The following is a 22,925-nucleotide window of genomic DNA, read 5'->3' as shown; positions in this document are numbered from 1 at the left end:
GGGCATCCCCAGCTGGGCTGAGATACTTTGCCTGCGAGTGTTATTTTATGGAAGAGGACGGTCAAAAACTGGTGGTCCCACGAGGCATAATGGGATATTCTTTGTAAATGGAAGATCCCTGGCATCACACCCAAGTAACATAGGGACAATACGAATATGGGGTCTGACAGTCTGACACTTTGCACCTTCTGCTGCCATGTAGGCATGAAGCAGTGTCCAATCAGAATTCCCCGCCTATTTACACCAGTGGCAACTTCAGATACCCATGTGGCAATGATCCTGCACCACTGACTTCAGCGGGCAAAGGGTCAAGCTTTCACCTTGAACCGGTGTCAATGACAAGACAGTGAAGCAGAGGCTCAGGTCCCAGGATTGCCCCTCTCTTCCCACCCCAGCCATGGAAGGGAACGTCGTAAGGCTGTGGATGCAGCAGGCTGGGGTTCAGCAAAACTCCCTGTCCCAGGGAAAAGTAACAGGCAGGCGTCTCCTGTCAGCTGCTGCTGTCATTACCCTTTCTGCAAAGGCCGTGAATGCAAACACGGGGGGAACCAATTTGGTAAGGAACTCTGTGCTCCAACCTGTTGTCTGCAAAAATTACAACGCTGACAACTCCTAGGGAGCCTCAGGTATTTGAGAGCAACTTACCTCTCGCTGAGGGAGTCTCGTGTTTCCTTTTGCCTTTCCCACCTCTAATTAACACACCTCCCAAAGCTGATGCAATCAGTCTTTCCATGCATTATGGGGCAGTAAAACAGAATAACACAGTTAAATTCACAAATAAACCCAAATGCCAAGGTGTGATTCACTCTGACTTCATTCCCAAGAGGCATCAGAGTATGCTGCACTTTGTGTGACCCTCTGGGCGACTGATTGTTTGGATGTAGAGCTGCAGTCGTTGGAAATGAACAGACTACGAACCACCAGGGGATAGAAGCTGGTTCTAGGGACATGAAGGTCAGTGGCAAAGAGCTCATTGACTTCAATCCAAGGGTCAGATTCATAGTCCTAACGAGCCTGTTTTCAGGTAACTCTCATTCAAAAGCTTTGAGAGGTTCCATTCGCTGAGGGACTATGTGTTAAACCAACCAGGAACGTCGTCCACGGTAGCGGCTATGTGGATCTGGCTGTGCACATGCAAAGTTGAGAATCAGGATGAGAATTCACTTCTGTGAAATCCATATAGAAATAACTACTTTAAAATGGTTCTGTGTCTTTGTTACTTTTCAGGCTGTGTCTGTCAAAAACTCCCCAAAATCCAGTTTAACGCCGAGAGGCGGAACCAAACCTGGGACCTCGGGAGCTTCATGCATGAGCCAGTTGGCTTTCAGCAAAGGCTGCAGCGCAAATTCTTTCTCTCTCTCTGTAAGTGGTCTAAGTGCCACTCTGTGGGACAGTTGAACCACACCCAGCAGGTGTGTGGGATTTACACATGCACAGCCAAGTAGAATATAAAGCAGCGCTGAATAATAATGCCTGCGACTTTGAGTGGGATGACCCATAAAATGTTAAGTTTTGTTTGCAGAACAGAACAATTTTCAAATCAGCACTACGCTGTCATTGAACAGAGATTTCTTGGCATTCTAAGTCTTGCTCTTATTAAGAGTGTTTCTTGGATGCACTGGACGTGCATATTTGTGAAAAGGGCCCGTGGGGGATTGAGGACCTCAAAAATGAGATGAGGCTGCTTGACTGTCACAGGAGAGCCCAGAATACTTGGGAAACTTTTGGCTCCTGAGTATCCTACTAGCTGGAGTAACCCTAACACACATTCCCATCATCTGGAAAAGAGATCTTGTCAGTCTGGGGGGTGGGTGGGGAAGGGTGGGAATGTAAAAGTAAACCGCTCGCCATAGGAATAAATACACTCTGGAATTCATTAACTGCCACCTCTGCTCTCCCAGTTGTTTGCTTTAAGCAAAGGAGTTGGTTGGAACTCAGGGCAAAGCATCTCCAACCCCCATCCCCGTCGTGGTTGCCTGGGTTTGTGCAGTGGATTTGTTAAAATGTATGTTGACTTTTCTGAGACATACCCAATTAACAGTAGTCCCTCCTTCTGACGCTGAAGTCCCCCCATCTGTTCCCCAAACCAGGGCTTCACTTCTAGTGACATCAAATGCACAGCTACACCATGGGGAACGACTGGTTGGCCACAGGACTGCTGACAAAGGTTACACTGGGTCACACACTGAATATGAGCCAACATGGTGATGCAGCTGTGAAAAAGGCTGTCATCAGCCTGTGCTGTATTAACAGGAGTGTCCCAGGGAAGGCACAGGAGTTGTCTCACTGTGTTCAGCTGGAGGGCTGTGTCCCAGTGCAGGTTCCACATGTTAAGAAATATGTGGATGAACTGGAGAGAACCCAGACGAGAGCAACAGTGAAGATAAAAGGGGTAGAAAAGCTGGCCTGTGAGGAAAGGTTCAAAGGGCTGGGCACGTTTAGTCTGGAGAAAAGGAGACCAAGGGGGAACCTGATAACAGTCTTCAGATGTGGAAGGGGCTGTTATGGGGATCAACTGATCATAGAATCATAGAACACTAGAACTGGAAAGGACCTCGAAAGGTCATCGAGTTCAGTCCCTTGCCCTCATGGCAGGACCAAATACTGTCTAGACCATCCCTGATAGACATTTATCTAACCTGCTCTTAAATATCTCCAGAGATGGAGATTCCACAACCACCCTGGGCAATTTATTCCACTGTTTAACCACCCCGACAGTTAGGACATTTTCCTAATGTCCAACCTAAACCTCCCTTGCTGCAGTTTAAGTCCATTGCTTCTTCTTCTATCTTCAGAGGCAAGGATGAACAAGTTTTCTCCCTCTTCCTTGTGACACCCTTTTAGATACCTGAAAACTGTTATCATGTCCCCTCTCAACCTTCTCTTTTCCAAACTAAACAAGCCCAATTCTTTCAGCCTTCCTTCATAGCTCATGTTTTCTAGATCATTCTTGTTGCTCCTCTCTGGACCTTCTCCAATTTCTCCACATCTTTCTTGAAATGTGGTGCCCGGAACTGGACACAGTACTCCAACTGAGGGTAATCAGCTAATAACTGATGAGATAACTGGCTCTGTGGATATGGGGAAAGTGGTGGACTTCCCTGACTTTAGCAAAACCTTTGAGATGGTCTTCCACAGTGCTCTTGCCAGCAATTTAAAGAACTATGGGTTGGCTGAACATGGCTAGAAAGCTGGCTAATCATTGGGCTCAATGACAGTGATCAATGGCTTGATGTCTAGTTGGCAGCCAGTATCAAGCAGAGTTCCCCAAGGATCAGTCCTGGGGCTGGTTTTGTTCATTAAGGATCTGGAGGGTGGGCTGGACTGTACCCTCCACAAGTTTTCAGATGACACCAAGCTAGAGGGGAGAGGGCAGGGATCGGGTCCAGCGTGACCTAGACAGATTAGAGGATTGGGCCAAAAGAAATCTGATGAGGTTCAACAAGGACAAGTTCAGAGTCCTGCCCTTGGGACGGAAGAATCCCGAGCACTGTTACAGGCTGTCCAAAGGGACCCGGGAATTCCAGTGGAGGAGAAGCTGGAGACGAGTCAACAACGTGCCTTTGTTCCAAAGAAGGCTAATGGCAGATTGGGCTGCATTAGGAGGATCATTGACAGCAGGTCTAGGGAAGTGATTGTTCCCCTTTGTTCTGCACTAGTCAGGCCACATCTGGAGTCTTGCGTCCAGTTTGGGTCTCCCCATTACAGAGTGGATGAGGACACATTGGAGAGAGTCCAGTGGAGGGAAATAGAACAGATTAGGGGGCTGAGGCACATGACTTATGAGGAGAGACTGAGGGAACTGCAGAACTCCCTGAAGGGGGGAGGGTCCAGAGAGTCTGGAGAGAGGCTGTTCTCAGTGGTGGCAGATGGCAGAACGAGGTCTCAAGTAGCAGTGGGGGAGGTCTAGGTTGGCTATTAGGAAAAACTATTTCCGTGGGAGGGCGGGGAAGCACTGGGATGGGTTCCCTAGGGAGGTGGTGGAATCTCCATCCTGAGAGGTTTTAAGTCCTGGCTTGACAAAGCTCTGGCTGGGATGATGTAGTTGGGGTTGGCCCTGCTTTGACCAGGGAGTTGCCTTAGATGGCCTCCTGTGGTCTCTTCTAACCCTAATCTTCAATGATTCTATTAATTGTTCTCCATGTCCACTGCAGGTAGGACAAGAAGTGATGGGCTTAATCTGAAGCAAGGGGAATTTAAGTCAGACAGTAGGAAAGCCTTTTTAACTATAAGGTTAGTTAAGCTCTGGAACAGGGAGGTGCTAGGGAGGTTGTGGAATCCCTGTCACTAGAGATTTTTAAGAACAGTCTAGACTAACACCTGTCGGGGTAGTCTAAGTTGACTTGGTCCTTGCTCAGAGTGAAGGGATAGACTAGATGACCTCACAAGGTCCCTTCCAGTCCTAGTCTGCAAGTCAATGATTTCTGATGTTCTTCCTCCCTCGCTCTCCTCCTCTACTCAAGAGCTGAAAAAAGTCAACAAAAATTCGCAAGCATGGTGGAGTGCTGTTCTTAGGTTCTGTCATGGGGAGATCGGCCAGTGGCTGAACAGAGTGTGGACAAGGGGAAACCTCAGGCTTCATTCTGAATGCTGTGGGGTCTTACTGGTTATGTGAGAACTTGAAGTCCAAATTCCACATCAGCATGTCCCCACAGCCTGTCCTGAACCACTCCTTGGGGGCTACTGCAGGGGACACCAAGGCACTACTGCACAGCATCTCTGTGTACGGGCTGCTCTTCCACCTTGCAGAACTGTCTCTGGGCAGCATTTTATGGGCCTGCATCTGCACTAACACTGGCGTATAACAATCATAGCTCCAGTGATGTCAAACAGAGTTACTCTGGTGTAAAATGAGAGGTGAAATCAGCCCCCTGAACTCTTAAATCTTAAAGAGCCACTTCTGTGCTGGGAGTTAAGTTGGCAGCGATCCATCTGCAGTGAAAATTTGAGCCGGACTAATTAGAAAGCTCTGAAAATTGAGTTGGTGAATGTAGAGAATGACACGGCTCTTTCCTGCAGAGCAGTGCTGCTCGTAAAGGTGCTTAAACATGATAGAGAGGGGAAGGCTGGCTGCTCCTAGAAGAGCTCATGTTTGAAAAGGAAAAGAGATAAAATATTTATTAGTGAAGCAAGTCGGGCAACTGAAACCTACATGCTCGTTAGTGCGAGGCAGGATTACACTGAGCAGAAGTTTGGGCAGGAGACAGAAACTTTGTTCCCCTTGCTAAATGTTATAATTAGATGAACAGATAAAGGAAACGGGCAGAAATGGAGGACCCTCCCACCTCCCAAACAACAGCCTGATGAATTACACAGATAGAACTCCAGTTCCTTAGCAGGGAGGTGGGGATGGGGGGGATGTGTCTAGTGACTTGCTGAACCACAGGAGCAAAGTCTGAATGGATGGTGAAAAATCATCTTTTCTATGGAGCTTTTCCTCTGTCAGTCTCAAAGGACTGCACATGCCTTAATGCATTTGTCCTCACAATAGCTAGAACCCTGAAAATTTGCAGATAGCTGCTTTATAGCCACACTTTTGTGGCTACAGATGTAGAACTTGTATCTTCACAGGACTCTAACAGTAGTCCTGTTAAGGAGACCACACTGAGCCAACAGGCAGAACTGAACCAGGGACTGCTAGAACTCAGTGCATGAGCTTCTTCAGCTGGCTCTCAGCGAAGGCCGTAGAGCAAACTCGTTCTCCCACCGTAAGTGGACTCAGTGCCACTCCATGGGACAGTGCACCGAAGCCAAGTGATCTCAGAGGAAGCCAGGAATTGCACTGGGGTCTCCAAAATCTGAGGCTGAGACTTTTGTGGAATCCCCCAATGGAAATGTAGATTCATAATTCAAGCTGCAGAGGATCCCGGTGAGATTACACTGGCAGGTGATGATGGCTGCCCGCCCTGGGATCCAAAGATCATCACAGAGGTAAGCGGGCAGGCACTCTCTCTCGGGTCCATGGAATGACAGTTGAGCCCTGTAGTAAAACCAGCTGGGGCCTGAGCAGTTAGCCCCTGGTATAAGGCTGCATGGGAGGGTCACAGCTAAACCACATGGGCTGAGGGGTTTCCTGGTTGCAGGCCCGGGGGCTCGGGGCAATTCCAGGCTGTGTATTGTGCAGGCCGAAAGACGGGAGGAGTTGTGTGCATGACCCACAGAGGAAGCAGAGGGACAGGCCTTCTTGGGCACAGAGCTTGCTGGAGTGTCAGACCTGGGTGTTTCTGAGCAAGGAGACTGCCGGCTGCTGTTTGCTTCTACTGGGTTCAGGGACACAGGACCTCGCGTGCACTCTTTGCAAACAAACAAGATCGCATCAAAAACATCCCTGATGCATATCATTAATGTATTATTCTAATGGAGCCAGGCTCTGAAATGTGGTGATTTCCTTGAGCCAAAGGGGGAACAATCACTTAAAATGAAAGGGGCAAAATCTTTGTCTATATTTGCCTTGGAAAGTTCCTTGGCGTTTCCCTCTGGCTGCTATCAAAGAGCTGTAGTCACAAGAAAGGCCTCATAGCTTAGAAATGTGACTGTTGGGGCTGAGGAAGAGGGGGGAATAGAAGGTCTGGATTTTGCCCTGAGGAAGAAATTCTCATTGTTTGTGGTTTTGCCCTCTCTCCCATGAGCTTCCAGAGCTGACTTTACTCCCAAGTGAGGTGGATTGTCAGAGCCTTTCACACCGCTATCCGAGTGTCATAGTTGTATCCACATCTATATCAGCACGTGCCTCCCACTGTAGTGCCTCAGTGCAGGTCCTGGGCTGGCCCTCATGTGGGTGGCAGGATGGTTGAAGGACTGGCGAGATGCCACCACGTCACCATGCTGCATTGTAATGGGATGACGACCTTGTCATGGCATGCACTGCCACCCAACCCTATTCAGGAAGGGGCATTGAGGCAAGGGGGCTTATGTCAAAGCACTGTTTCATCTTGAGGGCTGTGTAAACCCTTTCAAACATGTGCTCTCTTTCCCCTTTCTCCTTGAGATAAGATAAAGGCTTCCGGAAATAGGCATTTCTTGTAGTATTCTCTCTCTTGTGTAAATACTTGGAGGAATGCTGCTATTTGGATTAGTTTCAGCTGGAAAGCAAATGGGCTGGATCCACCCACTAAGTTGGAAACATGCTCGTCAGATCAAGAGAATCCTTCTGGCTGCTAATTACAGTGGTTCCCAAAGAAGCATGCATGAGTCCTCATAGCAATCAACGCACCGGTTTGCACTGACATTCCCACTGCTAGGAATACTGTGCTCTTCTGCAGAGAAATCCCACAGTAGAGCCAAGTCCCACTTAAGGGATTACAGTGCCTGAAGTCTGGCTCTGCAGACTGTAAATTCAAGTGCTGCTGTTCTTCAGCTCCAGGAGCAATGAGATGGTGTGATAACTGGTCCAATGTCCTTCCACCAGACTTTTAGCAGTCTGTTGCTCTGAGCCCCACCAAAGGCAGATTTCATTGCAGGAGGAACTGGCCGTAGCTATGCCGGGCTCTGTTGTTCATTGCTGTTAGTGTGTGTGCTGTCTTACCAGAGTGACTCTTTAAACTGAACTCAGGGAGGAAAATCGCAAATATTGCACGGCTGCAATGACCATGAACATATTTGGATAGGCTCAGCTGTACTTTGCTGATTTGAATCATAGTGGGAGAGAAATTCCATGCTGTTTGGCATGAGAGGGCATTTGCACTCTGCAGAAGGAAAATCCTTCCTTTTTCCCACCCTTTGCCCACCGCATCTATTTAGATTGTAAGCTCTTTCATAGAATCATAGAATACTAGGACTGTAAGGGACCTCGAGAGTTATCGAGTCCAGTCCCCTGCCCCCATGGCAGGACCAAATACTGTCTAGACCATCCCTGATAGACATTTATCTAACCTACTCTTAAATATCTCCAGAGATGGGGATTCCACAACCTCCCTGGGCAATTTATTCCAGTGTTTGACCACCCTGACAGTTAGGAACTTTTTCCCAATGTCCAACCTAAACCTCCCTTGCTGCAGTTTAAGCCCATTGCTTCTAGTTCTATCCTCAGAGGCCAAGATGAACACGTTTTCTCCTTCCTCCTTATGACACCCTTTTAGATACCTGAAAACGGCTCTCATGTCCCCCTTCAGTCTTCTCTTTTCTAAACTAAAGCAGGGATTAGGTGTATGTACAGTCCCTAGCCCATTGGGGCCTAGATTTCAGTTGGGGTCTCTAGGCAATATCATGATACTACTAATAATAAGAGCTATGTCATCAGCAAATGAGAATTAACCGCCCTTCCTAAATATGAGTTAAATATGAGATAGTGGGATACTGTTGCAAAAACAGCAAACATGATTCTAGACTGCATTAAGAGGAGTGTTGTGAGCAAGACACAAGAAGTCATTCTTCCGCTCTACTCTGCACTGATTAGTTGGAGTATTGTGTCCAGTTCAGGAAAGATGTGGAGAAATTGGAGAAGGTCCAGAGAAGAGCAACAAAAATGCTTAAAGGTCTAGAAAGCATGAGCTATGAGGGAAGACTGAAAGAACTGGGTTAGTTTGGAAAAGAGAAGGCTGAGAAGGGACATGATAGCAGCTTTCAAGTACCTAAAAGAATGTTACAGGGAGGAGGGAGAAAAATCATTGTCCTTGGCCTCTGAGGACAGGACAGGAAGCAGTGGGCTTAAATTGCAGCAAGGGAGGCTTAGGTTGGACATTAGGAAAAACTTCCTACCTGTCAGGGTGGTTAAACACTGGAATAAATTGCCTAGGGGGGCTGTGGAATCCCCATCCCTGGAGATATTTAAGAGCAGGTTGGATAGACGCCTGTCAGGGATGATCTAGACGGTGCTTGGTCCTGCCATGAGGGCAGGGGACTGGGCTTGATGACCACTCGAGGTCCCTTCCAGTTCTGGTGTTCTGTGCCTCCTAGCTGCTGCTGGAATTTTTTTAAAGTTTATATTTGTAAAGAGCTTTGCTGTATGTCAGTCTGCCCCACCCAGCTCTTTGCACCCGTCACATGGCAAAATAAAATTACAGCCACGTACCTGGATCCAGACAGGCTCCGCAGTGGGCCCAGGGGACGTGAGGTTCTCCCAGTTCCCAGTCCTCTCATAGGTGAAGGTGGTCCCCGCCACTTTGTAATCTCCATTCCACTGGATGGTCCACCCGCCATTCAGAAAGTATTTCTCTGGATCTTCGCTCCTCAAGGCCAGGAAATTTCCTGCTTCTGCCACTTCCTCAATTCTAATCTCCCGGGCTCCAGCAGGGATCATCCCAATGTCAACATAACCTGGGAATTTCATGGACTGTCAATCTCAGGCAGCCGAACAAACAAAAGTCGCCCACATGCCAGATAAATCAATCACTTGGGGTACTGAGAGCTGCCCAGCTGATCAAACAACATTTTGTCTTTTAGCTGCTGGTATCTGGAGGCTCAGATAAAATAGTTCTTTCTTTCCCCTGCCTTCTTTCCCCTGCCTCCTTTCCTACATGGTTAAAAGTCTCAAGAGAGGGAGCTGTGTTAGTCTGTAACTGAAAAAACTTAAAAAACAGCAGATAGTTCTGCAGCGCCTTAGAGACTAACAAACAAATGTAGATGGTTTCATGAGCTTTTGTGGCCACTTGTGAAGAAGTGGGTTGTGCCCAGGAAAGCTCATGATACCATCTACATTTGTTTGTTAGTCTCTAAGGTGCTGCAGAACTATTCGCTGTTTTTTCAGTTTCTCCTACATGGATCCTGTCTGTGTTCTCTGCCGGTAAATGCCACTGCAGAACTAAAAGTGCCCCCACTGAGCCTTGACAAATGCGTGTATGTACTTTACCTTGTCCACATCACACTGAATGGGCTTTTAAAGCATTTAAAGTGTTTTTGCCTTGTCCATGTTGACCATCCAACCCCCCTTGCATCTTCTGTTCAGCTGAGCCCGTAGGTCCAGCTAACTCAGAGGGCAGACAAGGTCTTAGCAGCAAGGGACTGTAAATGGGTAGTTTCCCTCTGAGCAATAAACACTGGAGCTGTGTCTAGACTACATCCTTTTTCTTGAAAAACAGATATAAATTAGACACTCTGAAATTGCAAATGAAGAAGGGATTTAAATTTCCCGTGCTTCATTTGCATAATGGCGGCCGCAGGGTTTTTTCGAAAAGGGGCTTTTCAAAAGAAAAACAGCTGTTTAGATGGGGATCTTTCGAAAATAAAACCCTTTTTCGAAAGATCCTGTACTCCTCAAAAAATGAGGTTTACAGGATCTTACGAAAAAGGGTTTTATTTTCGAGAGATCCCCACCTAAACAGTTGTTGTTCTTTCAAAAAGCCCCTTTTCAGAAAAAAAAATGCAGCCACCATTATACAAATGAAGTGCAGGAAATTTAAATCCCAGCTTCATTTGCAATTTCGAAGTGTCTAATTTACATCCCTTTTTCGAGAATCAGTTTAACGTGTCTGTGTCCCAAAGGCTAAATCTTTGTCCCACTGAAGTCAGCGGCCAAAGAGCACCGTTGATCTGAAAAGGAGCCAGATTAAATAGTGATTTCAGGTGTTTGGTCTCTAACAAATAGAAATTGGAATGAAATTATATGGATGTAATCTCTCTCTCAGCTTCCTGTCATATCCAGGGCCTTTCAGAACAACTGCACTGCCAATAATTTACCTTCTCTTTATTATTGATCCCACTCTCCCCTGTGGAATTTCCTAACAATCTTGTTATTGAAGGGTTCCTGTTGGCAAACCAACCCCATGCCTCCCCTCCCCCCACTGCTGATAAAGGGAAAAACTTAGATCTGCAGGATCAAGGATGTTTGTTTTAAGAAAATCATTTAAAACAACAATCTCCACTCCCCAACCCCTTTCTTATTCAAATAGGTGAGACCTTTGACCTACCCTTGCTCTGTCCACTTGTTCAGTTTTCAGGAGAATGTTGAGTTTGTAGGCGAGCTTAGTTATGCTTTACTAAGTGACAGCCATGTTTATTTTATTAAAAGAGGTGCTCTCACTCTCTATCAAAGTATACAAACCATCTTGGCACTTTAACATGTGAAGCATGGAACGGAAACAACTCTCCTATTGAAGAAAAGTTGTGAGGGAATTTGGTACTCAAAGACATTATGATAAAGAATAATATCGCTGCATTGCCCTTTTACTGCATCTTCTGAGAAAGGGTCTCAAAGCCCTTTATAAACTCTAGAGTGTCCTTGTGAGGCTGGAGTTTTCTCTGTTTAATAGACAAGGAAAACTAGCAAAAAGATGTTGAGTGACTCACTCTAAGTAACCATGTTGTCCTGAGTCCAGCAGAATCCCTCTGAACCCTGAAAGACCAGGACCATCCACTGTGTTCCCCAAGGTGCATAATGATCTGCTAAGCAGAAACTTCTCTAAGCCCCAGAAAGTTACTACAAATGCTGTCCCAACTACCAGCATGAACTGTTTGTAGGAGCTTCAAAGAGGTAGCTGAATTAGTCTGTAACTGGAAAAACTTAAAAACAACGAATAGTCTAGTAGCACCTTAAAGACTAACAAAACATGCAGATGGTATCATGAGCTTTCGTGGGTAAAGCCCCATTTCTTCAGATGTGGGTTTTGCCCCCAAAGCTCATGGTACCATCTGCATGTTTGTTAGTCTTTAAGGTGCTAATAGACTATTCATTTTGTTTGTAGGAGTACATGCGGCTCATGCCTGTTCCCGACAGACTCTGGCCTTAGGTTGCAGGGTTCCTGCAGAAGGACCTGTGTGGTAGCTCTGCCCCTTGGTGCTCTATCTTATCAGTATTTATTTAACCTTTTGAAACTCGCTTCCCTTCCTAAACAAGCCTCCTGGGGGACCATGCCTGGTGTGGTGCAGTCTCACCAACTGGTGCTGCTCACAAATGCTTCCTTTCAGAACAGGAGCCAGCCAAAGGTCAGGGCAGGCTGGGAGAGGGTTGTGACGGACAGCCTTACCCAGCCCCTCGCTCTCCTCGAACATCTTTTTCACTGTCTGGCAGGTGGATCCATCTCCGTGGCACACCCCACACCGATCCTCCACGGCGTTGGAGTCGATTTCGTAGTCGCAGCCCACGTTCTGAAACAAAGAACTCCCGTCACTCGTGCTCAGCAGGGACAATCTCTCCACAAGTCTCGGGTTTTAAGTGGCGAGAGAAGCGCAATTTCAGTCAGTTCCTCCAACAACCTTGCATACTCCCAGAGAGGCAGAAAGGGTGTGGCAGCTTGTTTCTCCAGCACCCAGCACCCTGCTGTCTCTCTGTGCCAGCAAGCTGTGCGCGCATCATGGAGGGGCATGATGAGGTCACCAGTCCTCACAGGAAAGAATGAAAGTGACAAGCACTAGCCTCACCAAGCACTAGTGTTCCCTGTATGCTGAGTGCTTGGGCAGCCTCCCAGGAGAGATTCAAATGCCGCCCTGCTGATTAGCAGAGCACACATGCTGCCGGCTATGGGTGGCTGTGGGTTTCTATGGGTGGTGCACATCTGCACATGCCTCGGTGCACATAGCAAAATGTATTCTGCACACAGATGGAATAAAATAGAGGGAACACGGCTGAGCACCCTCCCTGGCAGAACATCGTTTGTCATTGGTAGGATGGGAAATTAGGCGACAGATACAGGGGTTCCTCAGGGAGATTAAGGGCCAAATTCTGGTCCCACTAAAATCCTGTAATGGGGAAGTCTTGGACTTATACGCAGCCAGTTTCTCCTGCTTCCCTAGTTCCCAGGGTAGGCTGGGGCTCTGGCTAGGGACAGGGAGAAGCCATGTACCCCCATGCCGAGCATCAGAGGACCCTGGTCTGTGGCTGGGATTCCTTAGACTCTGCAATAAATAATATTAAGGACAACTGCTGAGGACAACTGCTTTCATCTGGGTGTGAGACTTGATGGTCTGGAGTCCATTTCTGGCTCTGGGCTGTCCCAGGAGCATGGGGTGGAGACTACACCAGGCATGTGGGCATGTTTAGGTGACGTTCATTTGGTGATCATGACCAGACTCTTTTTCCCCGGTCACTGCTGAAGAATAGGGATTCTATTCCAGCCTCCTATTTTGGTCACATCACTACCAAAGGATGCAGATGCAGGATCCAAGTGCTTATTCTAGTTCTCTTCTCCCAGTTGCATGGTCTCAGGCCAGCTAATGGCTCTGAAGTTTGGTTCATCATAATCTAGTGACCAGGGTATAAGGAGAAACAACTCATTTAGCTGCAGTGGAATTGCACTGACATGGGGTCGAAGCCAGCCAGATACATTTTACATTTTACACTTTACATCAAGGCACCGTGTCAGATTTCTCATGATCACTTGCTCATAACCACTTTTCCTGCCACTTGGCTTGCCCAGAAGGGATGAAAGAGTCAGTTCACTGAGGAGCCACCAAAAGCCAGATTGTGCTGAGAAGTTGTTAAATTGCCACATACAGAGACATCTTTTGGAAGGTAGGCACTCAAATCCCTTGACAAGTATGTAGCCCATATACCTGTTTCCATTTTCTCCTGGGCCTGTCTCTGCGAGCACCTACCATTTGTTTGCACCTTTCAGATTTGCACAGAGTTGGCTGCAGTATTATTTGTAAAAGCTCGGCCTTTTACCATTCCGCCCATTTCCTTCATAATCTTCTTTCACAGGAACCTAAGAGCAGGGAGTCAGCCAGGTAGGAGAAGAGAACTGCTGCATGCTGTCCTCTAGTTGGGGGAGAGCAGAAATTTCCATGCAGTGCCAGGGAGATTTGTATATTTTGCTAACACATGGGGGTCACAGTGCCCGGCGTCCTGCCTCTCAGCATCAGAAGTATCCCAGCATCAGAAGTATCCCTTTGATTTTTAGCCCCGGAGTAAATGGGTCCTTTTAATATCTGCATGTGAGTGGGGCACCAGGCCTTTGTGTCCCTGGTTGGAGACCCACTGCTCTGCTGCACCCTGTCCCAAGGACCCACAAGGAGAGAGGAGTAAAGCAGCAAAGCCACATCCACTATGCTTGTGTAGGGTGAAGCAGCCATCTTGGAAGATAGAGGCCTAGTCCTCCAATGGCTAGCGATGACCAAGCAGAGCCCAGCAGGCTCAGATAAAAGATTTTGAGGGGCCTTCGTGGGCCAGTTCCTAGCTAGGAGCAGAGGCAAGTGCTCCTCTTTGGCCAAAGGCTGACAAATAGACACAGGATGATGATGGGGGGGGAGGGTCACATAACCCCCAATGCCATGTGGGGGAGGGAAAGGGGTTCTTCTGGCCATGCTGCCTGGGAGAGGGGATGCTACCCAGCACGGTGCAGCAAGAGAGGCACAGAGACCCCCTCCCACTCCCAGGTGATGGGAGGGGCAGCAGAGCAGCGCTCTGCCGAGTCCCACGCAGCCTCCAGACATGCTGCCTGGGATGCTGTTTGCTGCCTGGTGCCGTGCAGGAGGACAGACTCCCCTCACCAGGCAATGGGTGATGGGGAAGGGATGGGATGGGGAGAGGCCCCGGGCTAGAGGTGGCGCAGGGAGGGGTCACATGGGGGTAGGCTGGTGCCTCCTTTTGTGTCCCTCCCCACTAGTCGCCTTTGCTGACCACTCCAGGCTGGGATGGCAGAGGGAGAAGGACTGAAGAACAACGGCCCCGCGTTAGGGCTGGAGACAAAAGGGCCCAGTAGCTGGAGGCCCAGGGAAACGGCAGCGACAGGTTGGAGTACACGGTACATGTCGGCTGTGTGTCGCATCCCTGGACTGAACCCCGGAGCAGAGGGCAGGCCAGCCCCTATCAGCCACAGGCAAAGTGTTGGGAACCCCAAGACAGGGACAGGTCTCCGTGGGGAGCCTGAATAAAAGGGCCAAATCTAAAGGGTCAAGAGTCGGGGGCAAAGAGACTATTAGTTACAGGACCCTTTAGCCCCCCCAGGTTCATCTGGACTTTATGATACAGCCGGAAGACCTGCCAAGGTTGGCTGGCAGCCTGTATGGGGTGTCAGGGGTGAGAAAAAAGCCTGCAGGACCACACCCAGCCTGTTGGAGGTGCTCAAGAGGGGCATACCCCTTTACACTGTACCAGCAGGTGAGCTGCCCCATTTGGGTGCCACAGTGTTCAGGAAAGCAGCTTTCTTTATTTGACGGGGCGTGTGACAGCGCGTCTGCCCCGCACTGGCCTAAGAAGGGTTAAATCCAGACCTGGGAGGGGGCTGTGACGATACAGCAGATACAGCCAATTAGGGCCCAGCCGAGTGCTGTATAAATATGGGCTCCTGGAGGGGCAGAGATTCACTCACTCTTGGTCCTGCTGTGGAGCAGGCGGGACCTGGCTGCCGGGGAAGCTGGAGGCTTCCTAAGACAGGGCAGGGCTGGGGAAAGGTGGTCAGGGCTGGGGTGCTCTGGCCTGACCCCACTCCCAGGCTGCAGGGCCTGAGGGATCCTAGGGCTGCGGGGAGGCAGCCAGGGCAGCAGAAGGCAGCAGGTCCACACCCCCTTGCCAATGAGGAGTGGCCATGTCAGATGGCAGTTTGTCCCTGGATGCAAAAGACGACTGGCAGTCGATCACTGAGGCAAGGTGGCAAAAGGAGGACCCCAGAGTGTGGGGGCCCTGTGGCAGGGCAGTACCCCGAGGGAAGGGCTTCATGGACAGGGAGGGACTCGGAGAACAGGCAAACAGGTAAAGCAGGCGAGACACTGGCCAGAAGGGGGCTCTCCAGGGCTGAACGGAGCTAATTCCCCGAGTGTCCAGAAGGAGGTGGCACAGCGGTGAGTCACGTCGTGTTACGCGGGGAAAGAACAAATTCTGCCTTTTTCCTACCATCAGGCCTTGCTCTGAGCCAGGGAGTCTGTTTTAAGGTTGGTGTCGGAGACTAACACAGCGACAGCTTGTCTGGGTGCAGCAAGCTCTGACTGACTCACTTATCGTTTGCACGGGGCTGCTAAATCTCATTCGTCACTTCTATGGATGGCAACTCTGAGTGCGCAAACAGGTCCCACTCTGCAAGCCCTGCTCAGCAGCGCTGCTCCCACTGGCTCTGCTGGCAACAAAATCTGAACGCCTGTTTCTAAGGAAGAGGGAAGTTTCCCATGCGTGGTTTTGAAATAAGATACTTGCTTATTGATGATTTCCCCATCTCCTCTCTGTCCCAGATGAAGTGCAAAGGCCCAGCAGCTGACACAGATCTGGGAAAGTCTTGTAGCAGGGGCGTTCTTCCACACTCGCCTTTGTCCCACGTCCGAGAAAGGGGAACAGGCGGCACCGTGTTTCCTCTTTTGAGTCCTGCAATTTCTCTCTCCCATTGGTGGCAGGCGAGACCTTGGTATATTCACACACATGACGCTGCTTGGCCTTTTGCTGCTTTTCTGTACTGAGTGTGCTGGTGAGTACATAGCAACCCACATAGTGGGACGATAAGGACTTACCTTTTCCTCCTGGTCTAGTGGCTGTGTCTTTTTCATCTGCAGGTCGAATTCATTGCTGGAACAAGTGGGCACAGGGACAGGTGGCTTCCCAGGCTTTTCCCATTCGCAGTAAACACACAATGTGTAGAGCCAAAAATCACCCTCCTCCCTCAGGCTTGTCTGTATTAGCAGGCTACTGCACAATAAACACTGTCAACCGCAGCCAAAGCCATTTCCCAGGCTCCCAGGAACAGCTCCGGGCCAGAGGCAGCGTTCCCGTCTGCAGATCCACCCCCACCTCTCCGATACCCAGAGTGGAGAGAATGACCCACCTGGAACACTGACTGAGCAGGCTCAGAGTGGGCACCTAACCAAAGCGTCCTGATAGGGTAGACTCCCTCCCAGTACAAAGAAGCTGCGGGTGAATGTGGCCCGTGGCGCGCTAGCAGCCGGTTGGGTTTGTTTTCATTCATTAGGTTGGGACTATCTGGCAGCGAAAGCCCTCGGGGAACAAGAAAGCTCTTGACAGATCACAGACGGAGCACGCTGCCGACAAGGCAGCTGGAGGCCCGCACTAGAACAGCGACTGTTGCTGTAGGCAGGCTGCTCTTCGACAACAGCTAACCCACCCCACGGAGCAAGAGAAACGGTCGTAATCCCCGCACGATCCATTGTACTTGATGGAATGGAAAGTCGGCTCCTGTGTGGTCTGCAGGCTGATGCAGCTGGCTGCGAATGAAACCATGTGCTGCGACCAGGAGAGGGGCTGGACAGCGGGGACACAAACAGCCTGTGCCCAAGCAATCAGAGTGAAACAGTGCAGGGGGTGATTTACGTGGTGGCTAGGCCTTGTGCTGGGTCTTCTGCACAGGGGGAATTCACCCTTCTGTAGCCCCTGTCTTCAGCAGCTCCAGGCAGTCCTCCAAAGCACGTTTTGACCTAAGAGCTGCTGCAGGAACCATGCCTCTGCCACTGATGGAATCTGACTGTCCCTGTATCAGCTGACCCCCATCATGTGCTGTGAGGGTCACTCTTCCTCTGCTTGCTCTGGGCAGCGTTAGCGATGGCAATCGCAGGGAGGAGGGAAATGGCTCATGCGTAATTGCCTGGGAACCATCATTATGCTTCAGAGGGGGCAGCCCTGACAGGGCAAGTCTATGGAGCTGCAGCTGGTAAAGATAGTAACGCCTTTGGTCCCTGGACTGCAAAACCAAGGTCTGATCCAATGACCACTGAAGACTTCGGGACACTCTTCATTAACTTCACTGGGCACTGGATAAGGCCCTATTTGAATAAGAGAAATAGAACTTAGCTATCAAACAGAAATAGATAGTTCTCTTGGGCTACGTCTAGACTGGCAGGATTTTCCGCAAATGCTTTTAACGGAAAAGTTTTTCTGTGAAAAGCATTTGCAGAAAAGAGCGTCTAGGTTGGCACGGACGCTTTTGCACAAAAGCACTTTTTGCGGAAAAGCGTCCGTGCCAATCTAGACACGGTTTTGCGCAAGAAAGCCCCGATCGCCATTTTATCCATCGGGGCTCTTTTGCGCAAAACAGTTCTGAGTTGTCTACACTGGCCCTCTTGCGCAAAAACATTTGCGCAAGAGGGATTTTTCCCGAATGGGAGAGTCACTGTATTTGCGCAAGAACACTGATGATCATACATTAGATCGTCAGTGTTCTTGCGCAAATTCAAGTGGTCAGTGTAGACAGTCTAGACGCAGCCTTTGTGGAAACATTTTCTGATCAAACATGAGGCCTTTTCATTGCATTCCACATCTTGGGACTACTCACCTGAGTCAAGGCTATGCGTGTGAGTAAGATTGTGCAAGATTACATCCCGCTGTCTCCTGGTGTTGGACAAGTCTTCACAGGCATGATCTGAGTGCCCTGAGTGGGCTTTGGGAGCAAGAGAGCCTGCAAAGTGTTTACCGACGGCTCTTCCTCAGCGACCCCTCGCAGATGGTATTGCTAAAGGGCGTTTCTGCCATAGGAATTGCTTCCTGGGGCTAGCTGCCATGCCTCCTTATCTGCCTCACCGTTGGCTTTGGCATCCCTTGGTTCTAGGTACTGTGAGTTTGGGGAATGTCCTCAGGTGTCAGTCAGCAGCACTTGGCCTGAAACCAGCACTCATTTTTATAGTTTCAAAGAAAGACGATAAAAATTAGAAAGTCAGAAACCCACAGGGTCTGGGTTTTTTAACAAGATAAAAACATTCTTTCAGATCTGCCCATTTTTCAGCGTCCATTCCTGAAGGCCAACTCCAACCCACAACAGGAGTCCAAAAATGGCCACATCTTGTCTTCACTCAACACCACCCACACGAGTCAGGAAAAGACACGGTCATTCCCAGGCATGAAAACATTTGTCAATCAAATGTGTGTTCTGGTGCAAACAGTCAAAGTCCTCACACTGGTCCCTCGTGCGCACCAGCGCACACAACACAGCAATTAGTAACACCAGTCCTCTAAGACCAGTCTCTGGCTTTTCTCAGTCCCTCACTCTAAGTCTCTCCTCCTCAGAGAGCCACTTGGAATTGAAACGAAGGACGTAGCTGGCCTGGCTTCTAGGATGAGTCAGCATAATAGCTCTGCACCTCTGCCTGGTGCTCAAAGACACATTTCCCAAAGAGAGACTACCCCCAAAGCATACCTTACAGATCCCATTGATACACATATCCCGGCTTGCGTTCCCTTCATAACATGGAGTCCCATCGATGACAGCATCCCGGAGCTTTTCGGCGAAGTATTCATCCTCGGGGCGGCAGTGCAACTCACACGGATTGACTGAGGGTTCCAAACAGACTGTAAATAAACCTGCAAGGCTCAGAGCATCTGCACATGTCCCCCCCTGCTATGGTCTGGCTTCTCCTGCGAGAGCCATCCCTGCTACAGAGCCCAGATATGCACTGTCAGGACTTCCCTCTGCTCAAAAGAATCATTTTCTGACCTGTACACTAAAGCTGCAAATGCACCTCTTACCTGTTCCCTTAAAGTGCTGCTGCCATTTGAATGTCAGCTCTTTGGGGAAGAGAGAAGTTTTCTTTTGTTCTTGTTGTGTATTTGTTCCTTGTACAATGGGGCCTGACTCCTAGTCTATGACTTGGGCTTCTAGATATTCCAGTCATGCAAGGGATAAATATTAATAATATTCCTTAATCTGACAGCACTGAAAGGTAACCCGCACTGGCCTTGTGGCCAGATTCAAATAATTAACACAGATCATTCATCAAATCGATGTAAAATAATTGCCTAGCTTTGCAAACAGAGGCTCAGGAGCAGCGTTCCCCATAAGCTGGGAGCTTCTGCGGCCACTCAGGAGAGATTCAAATGCCACCCAGTAGATTAGCAGAGCACCCATAGCTGGGTTTTTGTCTCCAGGTGGTACACATTCACACATGCCTTGATGCACTTAAAATTTATTCTGCACATGAATGGAAAAAATCCACACATGGATAGAAAAGATTAGAAGGAATATTGCTTAGGAGGTTGGACTTACTGTTGTTAGGTACTGGCATCCACTTATAGAGTTTCCCTTTATATAGCATGGCATCAAACTGGCTGCACTGGATGTGACGGAAGGACGGTCTGTCTATGGGGCACGGCTTCATGTTACAAACCCGGAACCGCTTCCGTTCCCCCAGGCAGTATTTGCCGCCGTACTTTGGTCTGGTGTCGAAAGCAGGAGAACAGGGAACACAAACAGGTGCAGCACATTAGGATGCAATTCACTAAATTATCACAGCATATAAGGAGCACAGTTTTCACCATGGTCCCTGTGGGTGGCTAATCTTTTAACTGATCACACTGTACCAGATTCCCTAGTCAACCAAAACCCTGTCCCTGTCCCAAGTCAGTTGTGATTTCCTCTGTTAAAGTCCACATAATTTGGCACCCTGCAACTACATTTTTATTCATATGGAGCCAAATTCTGCTCTGATTTGCACCAATATAACTGCACTGCATTCAGGGGCATTACCCTAGCGTGGCAGAGAGCTGAAGGCAGCCACGTGGACTTTACAATCAAATGAAATGGAAGGAATTACCTGTGCCAATGAGAGATGGCGCAGAACTTCAGCACTGCATTGAAGAGCCGAACACGTCAGGGAGTGTGTGTGTGTGTGTGTGTGTGTGTGTGTGTGTGTACACACATGTAAGCTGGGAGTCAGATCTTTGGTTAGGACTACTCCAGAGAGAGGAGATAGATCTTGTTTTGAACTGGGAAGTTTTGTTATGTTTGGACCTGTAGTTTTGGTTCTGATCTGGTTTAATGAGTACAATTTCCCTTCCTCAGACAGCCCCACAGCTGTAACACAAATGAGGAGCTGCCATGCGAGAAAGTTACTTGTGTCACATCAGACAGCTGGCTGGTGTCTCTGTATCTGAGAATCCTGTCCCATTGTTCTTCCCCCACTTATACATTGCTAGTTATTTGAAAATGTCTTTATTCTGGAGCTGAACCTCACTGAGGTGGATGGGAACTTTGCCAGCAATTTCAGTGAGAATGTATCAGGCTCTTTGTTAGTAAATCTGTGAGAAACCACCCACGGTAAAAGCAGCAAACATTCCAGGTTAAACCCAATGCCATCATAACGCAGTGAAATAAAAAAAGCTCTGAGTCCCTGCTATACAGCTTTTTTTCCTGAATTAATAACCTTGCCGATGATGTAATTGGCAGACGTGTCTACTGGACCCATTGGGATTAGAACTTGACCTGCCAATGGTTTATTAACACAGCGGCTCAAAGATGGCTTTTAATAAGTGAACGCTGTCAAACTGAATTTCTTTGCTGAAAGACCTAACTCTCTTCTTGGCAGCTTACATCATTCCCCCCCAAAAGAGACAACATTGTTTGCCATCTCGGGGAAGGGAGCTTTGATCCCCAGGACAAAGTCCTTTGCTCATCTTTCAACAGATTCCGTTAACAAATAAACCCACAGAATTCTGGCTTCCAAACAGAAATGAGCTGAACACCAATTAAAAAATAATGAAGCTACAATTTAGTGCAGAGTTTCCGCCTTCTCTCTCCCTTCCCCCCCCTCCCCAAGACTGAAACAATAGCTGCATTTAGAAACAACCTTCCCAGAGAGCCCATCTGAACTGGCTGCGAGAAGCTCTGAAGCCCTACCAGCGTCTGTGTAACATCAAAAGGTGTGATTTGTGAGAACCACTGCTGTCCGATGGCCTTCACTTTGCCTGAACCTCTCCACTGACTCTGTGCTTTAGAAAGGAATCCCCGAGTCAGTCAGCCTGGAGCAAACAAAGCTAGGTTCCAGTGCTGTTACACATGGGTGTACAGCACAGCAGACCAGTGGGGATGGTGTCGATGGAAAATTAGAGATCCTAATTCGAACTATCTACTCCGTGCTGCATGTAGCCATGGGCGCGGAGTTCGGACTAAGGGGGATTTTAAAATGGCGGCGCCCAGGATATTTAAATCCCGGGCTTCATTTGCAACTCCAGTTGCCCTCATTTGCCTACCTAGCTCGAACTAACGAGCTAGTGTAGACATACCCCTACTGTGATATTTGCTATCAAGTGCCAGCAATGCCCCTCTGCCATGGATATTGGCCAAACCAGACAGACTCTGGGTGTGTCTAGACAGCGCTCTTCTATCAGAATAAGCTATGCAATTTGCACTATGCAAATTGCACAGTTTATTCCGAGTCTAAACTGAAAGAGCTCATTTTGAAATTTGGCGCCATCTATTAAATCCCTTAATCCTCGTGGAACATGGGTTACAGGGATGTCAGAATAGCGCACCTGCTATTTCAGGAAATAGAGGGTTTTATTTAAAGATGCAGTGTTGCTATTTTGGGATACTTCTGGTAACCCGAAAGAGCAACGCAGTCCAGACATACCCTCTGTGACAAAGGATAAATGGACACAAATCAAGCATCAGGAATGGTAACACACACATTAACCTGTAGGGGAACATTTTAACCTGCCTGGACATTCAATCATGGATTTACAAATAGCCATTCTTTACAAAGGAACGTTATCATTCAATTACAGAAAGAGATGGCTGAACTGGTTAACCCACTACAAAGGCAATTCCCCTGCCTTTGATATTCACATTCACACATCAAAAGCTATGAATGGGACACATCCAGCCTGACTCAATGAGTGTGGTTAACGTTGGTCCTACAATTGACAGGTAACTGCTTTTGCTGTTATATGTACTCTGGATTCTGTAATTTCCACTCCAACTCATTGATGAAGTAGGTTTTACCATGAAAGCACATGATATTATGTATTTTGTCAGTTTCTAAGGTGCTACAGGACTCCTCATTGTGTTTGAAGATACAGACCAACATGCTACCCGTCTAAGACTAATTCCTTTTGGTTTTGTAACTAAATTATTGTACTTTGGAGTTTTTCTCCCTTAGCAGAATGTTGCAGTATCTGGGCTATTACACTGCAGGGGAATATTTAAAGCGAATCAGGAAACCTTTTAAAATTAGAACAGAATACAATAAAGTACAAGTTAATTAATTTCTATGACTTCTTTAGAAGTTTGACTGAAAACTTTTAAAAAACAGATTTACATTTTGGAGCTACCTTGACATAGTGACTTTACTATTATAACCTTGATTTATGATGGTATAAAAATGTTTGTTAGAGTTAAGCATCAAGGGTA

General features: G+C 48.2%; 1 protein-coding gene across 2 annotated transcripts in view; it reads right to left on the bottom strand.

The window, feature by feature from the left end:
* Nucleotides 1–22,925, bottom strand: part of ADAMTS7 (ADAM metallopeptidase with thrombospondin type 1 motif 7) — a 152,340-nt gene that overhangs the window by 66,576 nt on the left and 62,839 nt on the right. For both annotated transcript variants that reach the window (XM_075896802.2, XM_075896804.2), the window contains 4 exons: nt 19,785–19,954; nt 18,939–19,072; nt 11,901–12,021; nt 9,011–9,255 (listed from right to left, as the gene is read on the bottom strand). In XM_075896802.2, coding sequence (XP_075752917.2) covers nt 9,011–9,255; nt 11,901–12,021; nt 18,939–19,072; nt 19,785–19,954 — 670 coding nt within the window. The remainder of the gene's footprint in view (nt 1–9,010; nt 9,256–11,900; nt 12,022–18,938; nt 19,073–19,784; nt 19,955–22,925) is intronic.

Source organism: Pelodiscus sinensis, chromosome 14 (genome assembly GCF_052426305.1).
Source record: "Pelodiscus sinensis isolate ZL-2025 chromosome 14, ASM5242630v1, whole genome shotgun sequence".
NCBI lineage: Eukaryota > Metazoa > Chordata > Testudines > Trionychidae > Pelodiscus > Pelodiscus sinensis.
Note: the sequence above shows the minus strand (reverse complement) of the source record. Positions and strands in the feature narration are given on the sequence as shown.